At 33.2% G+C, this 8,255-nt stretch overlaps 2 protein-coding genes across 2 annotated transcripts in view; one reads left to right on the top strand and one right to left on the bottom strand.

The window, feature by feature from the left end:
- The window catches only part of LOC100747707, a 9,918-nt gene extending 4,004 nt beyond the window's left edge, over positions 1-5,914 (bottom strand). Inside the window, exons 1-8 of the mRNA XM_012393754.3 lie at positions 5,124-5,914; positions 2,955-4,578; positions 2,596-2,830; positions 2,406-2,515; positions 2,064-2,310; positions 1,794-1,998; positions 1,501-1,702; positions 3-1,405 (exon numbers count right to left, since the gene is read on the bottom strand). Of these exons, the coding sequence (XP_012249177.1) occupies positions 3-1,405; positions 1,501-1,702; positions 1,794-1,998; positions 2,064-2,310; positions 2,406-2,515; positions 2,596-2,830; positions 2,955-4,578; positions 5,124-5,353 (4,256 nt within the window). The 5' untranslated portion in view covers positions 5,354-5,914. The remainder of the gene's footprint in view (positions 1-2; positions 1,406-1,500; positions 1,703-1,793; positions 1,999-2,063; positions 2,311-2,405; positions 2,516-2,595; positions 2,831-2,954; positions 4,579-5,123) is intronic.
- A 581-nt stretch (positions 5,915-6,495) lies between these two features.
- LOC100747508 (ATP synthase subunit d, mitochondrial) lies at positions 6,496-7,797 on the top strand. Its single transcript, XM_003494860.4, has 3 exons — positions 6,496-6,730; positions 7,147-7,315; positions 7,392-7,797. The coding sequence occupies exons 1-3, from the start codon at positions 6,615-6,617 to the stop codon at positions 7,623-7,625; spliced, it is 519 nt and encodes a 172-aa protein (XP_003494908.1). The 5' UTR covers positions 6,496-6,614; the 3' UTR covers positions 7,626-7,797.
- The last annotated feature ends 458 nt before the right edge of the window (positions 7,798-8,255 follow it).

The raw sequence follows: 8,255 nt of genomic DNA, 5'->3' as shown, positions 1-8,255 counted from the left end.
GTGGTGGAGGAGGGGGCGGCGGTGGCGGTGGTGGAGGTGGTGGCGGTGGAGGAACTACTGCCGCTGAAGAACCAGATGTCACCTGAGAAGATACAGGAAGAGGAGTAGGTGATATCGAATAGCTTCCAGTCCTGCTAAGATCAACACTTTGTCTTTCTGCAATTTCGTACAGATGATGATGATGATACCGTGCATTTTGTATCTGTACACCAAAAGTATGATGAAATCCTCTAGCAGACATATCCAAGCCCTGAAGCTCCCCGTTTAGAACAAGAGGCTCAAAGCTAGTTCTTTCTCTAGTGAACTCTTGGTCGAGAGAATCATATTTATATGATGTTGATAGATCCAACTGCATTGATTTCTCTTTCACGGAGAGACTGAGATTTTGCACAACTGAATCACCTTCATCACTAGATAAATTGTCCGCGGATACCTGATGATGATGATGGTGATGGTGGTGGTGATGGTGATGGTGCACGTCTTGATATCGGGGGTTTGGTGTTCCTGAAGGTGATACCAAGTCCTCTTGTTGAATATGTATATAACCGTTCGGCGAAGAAACACGTGGTATTTCTTCGTGATGTAAATACTGATCAATGTTATGTGTTCTTGGTGTACCGATGTAATCAACGGGCCGATGCAGTTGATAATCGACGTGTAAATGCGTAGGTGGTGTGTTTCGGCTATCTGGTGTAGGTGCAGGAGATATCAGTTCTTCTTGTTGTTGTATATAGGACTCTAAATGGTTTGGTGATCTCTGAGGTAATGGAGATTGTAACTGACTGGATATTGAATAAAGATTTGTGTCACGATCATTATCATCCAATATTGGACTAGTTACTGCTCCTATATCCCGCTCAGCAGCATCAAGGGCAGCTTCAACTAACAAGCTAGCATTCGCACTTTCAGTTCTTCTATAAACACTAAGTCCCAATTTAGCATTTTCTATAATATCTTGAGTCATATTATCTTGTCTTCTGGTATTGTTTGTCGATGATGATACTTTCTCATCAATTTCCTTCCGAGTATCTTCAAACTCGTAAGAATTTCCGGTAACAACACTTGTTGATAAATGAGGTATAGTATTAGATACCACTGTTACATCTGAGGAAATTGGAGGATTGAATTCACCAAGCCATTTTTTACTTCCTTTACTTTGTAATCTGGAAGTACTATATAGATCTGTTTCTGTGCGCACACCTTCTACTGTCGATTCCAAACCGCTTGACATTGACGCACCCATCGGAAGCGAAGACGTTGTAATTCGTGAATTATGTTCTATTTTATACTTGGATGTGGGACTTGTACCAAACTCGATTATACTCGAATGTGTAGAAATACTTGGCGTTTCAATTTTCAAGTCATTTTTGCTATCATCCACAGATATTTTATTATCGTTTTCTTGCTGAAATCATAAATTATAAAACGAATATTGTGATTCGAAACGATTTGATCTTACGAAACTGTATAAGACAAGATATATTTTGATGAAGAACAAACCTGAGAAGTTTTTCTACTAGGTCGCGGTGTTTTTCCACGACCAACATCTTCGACGAGTCCACCGCTATATGCATCAAAGGTATAGGCAACAGATCGTTCGATTTTTGGCATCATTTCTTCTGTAAGACCATGTACTTTTTTGTAATGAAATTGTAAACATTGTTTAGTCGTAAAAGCTGCTTTGCAACCATTTTCTTTACACCTGCAATTAAAAAAAGAAAAAACAAGCACTCAATATCGTATTTACTAAAGAAATACGAAATGAATTATCTACAGGAATATTGCGATCCTACTTGAATGGTTTTACTCCACTGTGTGTTAACATATGTATTTTGAGATTACTCTTATTTTGGAACATTTTTCCACATCGATCACAAGTCGCGGCACCAACTACGTCTTTATGATGAACTTCTTTCATATGACGTTGAAGAGCAGCACGAGATCCCAGAAGTTTCAGACATAATTTACATTGAAACTCCCGGAGCACCTCAGACATATCTAAACATTCATTTAAATTGAAAATAATCTTTATTGATAGATTTACATGCTGTACAAATGCTTACCGTTATGCATTCGTTTGATGTGCACTTTTAATTTTTGCGGCTGACAAAATTTACGACCACAAAAATCGCATAATGGCCTTGAACGTTGAGGATTTTGAGCACATCCATAAGTACGATGCATTTCAAGGTAATTCAAACGTAAAAAGAATTTTTTGCAATATTGACATTGATATGCACCTCGACCTGCGTGTAATTCCGCTGCGTGTTTCATAATATTATCCTTACCCAAAACAGCAGCTCCACATACCTAAAAATATGGAATAAATCCATATATCTATACATTTGTTCAAAAATACAAAATGCGAAACAGTCGATATAAAGCGTAATTCAAATGTCATCTACCTTACAATGATATTTTCTTATGGTTAAACTATAATTCGTGTCATGAAAAATGCAGCAATGTAACCGATAGTATATTGGATGGGCAAAATTTAAATTACATCCTCCACAATCTGGATAAATCAAAATAAAGTTAAACAAATGATATTCCTTGCTTATACTTAATTTATATTTTGAAAAGATGATACTATACTCGTTTTGTCTACTTTATTCTTCCGCGTCCATGCAGAAGATTGAGAGTCTGTCCAATACGTCAGCTCCATTCCTGACATAATATTCTGTGTAGTAACAAGGTGTAGTTCTCCCTGTTTTGTTATTACAGCTACGCTTCTTTCCTCTTTTGTTTCAGCAGGCCTAATATAACGAATCCAATTACTTTTTAATGGATTAGTAGTACTTATATACGAAGCTTTACCATCATTATCTATCTAAAAAAAGATGAAAGAAGAATAATATTGTTTTATTATTGGAACATTTTAAGGATATATGTGTAATGATTAAAATAAATATAGTTTATACATACAAAAATAAAAAATATTGCATTGATTTTACCTCCCAAATGTGTCTCATGGGAAAATCATCAGGAATGTCCATTTCCCTAACTGGTTGTCCAACAAGAGGACCCAGTTTAACATGCATTGGAACAGAATTTTTTGCATATATACCAAGCCCATGTTCTGAATTGGTAATTTTTAATTCAAAACATTCAGGTAGAGAGTCTCTAGCATATAATGGTCGATCTAAATCTACAGTTAATTGCTTTTCCTCTTTCTGGGTTTTCATTTTAGTTTTACATTGTTCAGTTAATAAAGATTCATCATCTGATTCATTATTATCTTCTGTTATCTTTCCATATCCTTCAGACATAGGATCATCTGATTTTATAGCCTTTGAAACTTCCGTATTTTCTTTATGTTTATTTAACCAGCTTTCATATGATATAGAATCTGAAATAGCATATTGAGGTGTTATTAATGGACAGGCATCTTGTAAGTGACGATTATTACATTCTTGGCAGAGCTTTATTTTAATGGCTAATCTCTGTGGCTCAGACATTAGGCTTTCAACATTTGTTTCATTTTGAAGCTTTTCAATTGTAATTGGAGTTGTACCATCTATTGTAGAACAAGCATTTTTATCTTCTTGCACAATTATTCCGTCTTGCGGTGCTTTCCGCACATCGTGATGTTTACGATTTTTATGTTCATTAGTGTGTTTGTGCCTTTTTCTTCTATGTTTATGTACAAAGTCATCTACAATGTCCTCAGATGAATCTTCTTTTACATTTTCATCGTCGTCTTCGTCAGCATCATATTTCAATCGTTTTCGTTTCTTTTTCAATTTTCGATCTTCTATTTCTTGATCTGTATTTATGTTGATATTTGAACAACTAGAATTTGTATTGACATATACCATACCGCTTGGGCTGTTCTTGTCATCTTTTGTCTCACTAGATTGAATGTGAGAAACTATGGTGGATGTTGAATCTGTTACATTTGAGATTTGTTCTACTACATTTTCACCTACACTCTTAGCAACTGATGATGTTGCTAAACAATTAGACCTTGATTGCTCATTTTTGTCACCAACCATCATAATTCTTTCCACATCAACATCTCCAATATCATGATAAAGTACATTTTTGTTAATATTTACATTTGCTATATATTCTATGCTATCTATGTGTTCAGTCTTTGACATAACAGATTCAGCTGTCTTCGTACTAATACGAAGATTGTTTTTTAAATTTGACTTTGACTCTACTTCGCTAGCTGACCTGGAGTTGTCTTTTTTAAAGGAAATTTGTTCCTCATCTCCTGATGTTATATCACTAGAAGATCGTTTAATAGATTCTAGTGGCGAAACAATACTTTCAGTTTTAAAACGCCTTTTTCTTTTCCGTTTATCTTTATGATGTTTAGCTTTATTCTTATGATGCTTAGATCTTGAACTACGCCGGACATGTACATCAGTATCATTGGACAATTTTGTTTGTGCTGTATCAACAGGAAGAGATTCAGATTCTACAACTGTGCCACTGCTTTGTTTCCTTAAACTTCGACGTACAAATTCTCTTGTATCTTCTATAAAATCTTCAGTCTGCATCGATTCTGTTTTGCTCTTTTTATCCTGATCCATTTCCTTTTCCTCTTCTCCATTACACTTAAGGTTGTGTCTATTAAACAAAAATATGCAGTTGAATGTACTGTAAAATATAGATATAAAGGAAGTGTTAAGTCACAATAGTGTCTCACAAAAGTTAGAAAGTGGGAATCAATTTAAGACAGAAAACGTTCAATGGTTACTAGTATTTTTATAAATATTAAGTGAAAATTAATTTACCTGAACATATTTCGTATTTGGAGTTAAATAAAATAGACATTTCTTCTGTATCGGTCGATCCGTGTTCTCAAAGAAAATCAAAATCAATGAAAATCAGTGTAATCGATAAAATTGACGACTATATTTTTAACGAATAAAAAATTATCGATTATTTTCACCCCTCTGACAGCAACCCCACAAGATGGCGATTCGAGGGAAAATTTGGACACGATAGAGGGGAAGTCCCGCTTTCGAGTGATACGTATGTTTAAGTATCGATTAAAACGGTTTTTATGGCACAGAACAAAATATTTTATAACGTCGGTCTAAATAAATTTTGATTGAAAACTAAGAAAGAGGTACATTTAATCTGTCACAAGCATCTATCTGGAATCCTACCTGGAAACAGATTCAGCAAGATCCAGCAAGTAAACTGCAACATCTTCATCCGTTGACAGACCTAAGCGTTTTTTAAGAGAAAGCCAACGTTTGCCGTTGGTAAGACCAATCCGGACGCTTAGAAAGTGTTTCGTTTTTGGTTCTGATGTGGTTCCAAGATTATTGCTTTTATGATAAGAACTTCTCGTTAACCCCGACTCTCTCACATGTCTAGTACTTTTCTTCGGCATAACTACATCGTAGATCTGCCGGTATTAAAGCGGCGAACTTGAAGCTACCGCGGAGGTCGCGCACCGATATTATCCTATCCTCTTTATGCTCACCGCCTGACCATCGCCGCCCACTCCACCCTTTCCGCCCACCCTAGTCACTCGCCACCCCGGCAATCACCCATCCACTAACACTCGCTAAATTTCTATTTCACTCTCTCTATTCTTTCGCTAGTCTACTTTCCTTCTCCATACCCCTTGTACCCCGTGACCACGATCTTCCTCTTTTATCGATCCTGTCGTTGCGCTTCATCACTGCAACTTACATGCGTTCGATGTATGAACGCGTACTTACATGAGAATGCATGTATGTGAATATGCATGCACGATTGTGTACATTCCTGTGTTAGATGCATATAAATTTATATATAGTATACACACAGATAATACAAATATGTAACTTACGTTTTGTCTATATAATCATATATATGTAATTGTATGTGTATCGTGTATGATGAGTATATACATTTGTTCGTCTTCCTTATTAATTAGATAATTTTTTCTAAGTTTACAATATTTAAATCAAATTTCTTGTTTATTAATTTCATATTTATTCTGTTCCATAATTATGATTATAATGTTTGCAATTAATTGAACAATTTAAATATATATATAATAAGCTATAACATAAACAATGTAAATTATGTTTGAATGCACGTACAATAAGGCGTAAGGTTGTATTCCATAATTCATATTAATATGATAAGAAAGAATATACATATATGTACACGTGAATATTTCATAAATAATTTTTCAATTTACTCATTCTTATAACTGGTTCGATCAGTAAACGAACGATTTCTCTGGAATGCTGCTTCTTCTATTTGTTATATACGTACTTATCATATACGTTTCTTTTCTTGCATAGTTCACTATTTTCGTATACGTGTTTAAAAAGGCTAATTATTCGTAATTATTTATCACGATATCTCGCATTTACCTAATGCTGCTAATGCTTAAATGCTTCAATTTACAACGAATAAATATCGACTGAAACAATACCTTTAAATCGAATATTTATGTATATCGAGTACTCTATAATCGATATCTCGTTTCGATATATGAAAATTCGATTAATCGATATCGGTAAAAAAGAATTAGCGCTGTATACATTTAAGAGTATAGTCTATACAACCATCCCAGCTCATAGATACACATATTCGTACTTGTTCAGCAGTCGGGAATTGTGTTACGTTTGGTTCGGAGGAATTGTCACAGAGAAATGTCACGACAAGCAATTAAAGCGATAAATTGGACTGCTCTCGCTGAGCGAGTTCCAGAAGCTGAAAAAGCTGCTTTGACCGCTTTTAAATCGAAGTCTGATAAATATCTACAGCGGTTAGTAAAATTCATAAGATCATTCCATTATTCGATCATTTATCCTGTTATATAATATTTCCACATGTTCCTATTAAATCCTTATTTTAGATTGGTCGAGTGATTTAAAAAATGTACTATTCTCTTGTTATATAGAAATTAATGAAATTGTAGTTCTTTCCTATTAAATTTTTGTATGAGTAAGTCTAGGTAAACTGACCTAACCTTGTTAGTACTGATTTCAAAATAGCGATAAGTCTATTACAGTAATAACTTGTTAGAAAATTGATTCAAACATAATAAACGAAAGAGTTGTGCCATTTAAAATAATCACTTTATACCAATGTAAATAAATTATTATATTTGTATAAAATATAGCATATTCAAATAGATATAAGACAATAAAAGAATATATTTATATAATATATATTTTATAGTATGATGGCTAATCCAGAAGCTCTACCAAAAATTGATTGGGCATATTATAAAAAAGTTATTGTGACTCCGGGTTTAGTAGATAGATTTCAAAAAGAATATGAATCATTATCAGTGCCATATCCAGCTGATAATTATACAGCAGAAATTGAAGCTGCAAAGAGTGAAACTGTAATAATATATTTCTGTTTATTTTATATTTTATATCCTAAATTGAATTTTATAAATAGTGTTAAACATGTTACAGGCTAAGAAAATAGAAAGTTTCATTCAAGAAGTAAATGTTAACATTGAAGAATTACGTGAAGGTTTGGATAAGCTAAACGATATGATACCGTTCTCAGAGATGACTATGGATGATTATGTTGATTTGAAACCAGATGGAAGTATGCAACCAGATAAAGTTACAACTTGGCCTCATGACGAGGCATCTCAAGAACATAACACTAATAATGAAGATTCAAAAGGAAGTGGTCATTAAATTTAACTTGAAATGTATTATAGTTCTGTTGTAATATTCATCATAGCTTCTCCATTGAGCTATTAACAATGTATACTATTAAACTATTCATACAAAAATTTAGTAAGGTTCTGATACTAAAGTTATAAAATATTAAATACGTTGAAAGCATAATTTTGTTCATTATAATCGACTTTTAGTTAAAAATATGCTCAACCTATAAGTAAATCAACTTTATTATTTGTTAAGTAATATTTATTAAGTAATGAATTGTTATGAGAACGATGTAAACAAAATATCATAATTTAACATATTATTTTCAATGCTGTATTTGTTAAATTTGCTACACTACTTTGTTCTTTCTTTCCAAATTATATCATTTATTACGGAACTACCGCTTTTAAAAGTTATGCATAACATATCTAAAAAAACGAGAGATATCTTACGAATATTATATATTTTTTTTTTATTATTTTTCTTTTAGAATTTTTTTGGTATACATGGTGTGTAATATATATTAACTTGTATAATTTAAGGGGGTATTCTAGTCTAGAGGCATGAATTTCGGGTGGTTTTTGAAGCTCTGTACAAACAAAACAAAAAATATTTTTACTATCCACTTTTTTATCATTTGTTTATTGATACTTTAAG

The sequence above is a fragment of the Bombus impatiens genome, unplaced genomic scaffold, assembly GCF_000188095.3.
Source record: "Bombus impatiens unplaced genomic scaffold, BIMP_2.2 scf_4016, whole genome shotgun sequence".
NCBI classification, from domain to species: domain Eukaryota; kingdom Metazoa; phylum Arthropoda; class Insecta; order Hymenoptera; family Apidae; genus Bombus; species Bombus impatiens.
Note: the sequence above shows the minus strand (reverse complement) of the source record. Positions and strands in the feature narration are given on the sequence as shown.

Coding starts and splice junctions, on each gene's coding strand:
- LOC100747508 (XM_003494860.4), top strand. CDS start 6,615: ATGTCACGACAAGCAATTAAAGCGATAAATTGGACTGCTCTCGCTGAG. Junction 6,731..7,146: donor TCTGATAAATATCTACAGCG/GTTAGTAAAATT, acceptor TATATTTTATAG/TATGATGGCTAATCCAGAAG. Junction 7,316..7,391: donor AAGCTGCAAAGAGTGAAACT/GTAATAATATAT, acceptor AACATGTTACAG/GCTAAGAAAATAGAAAGTTT.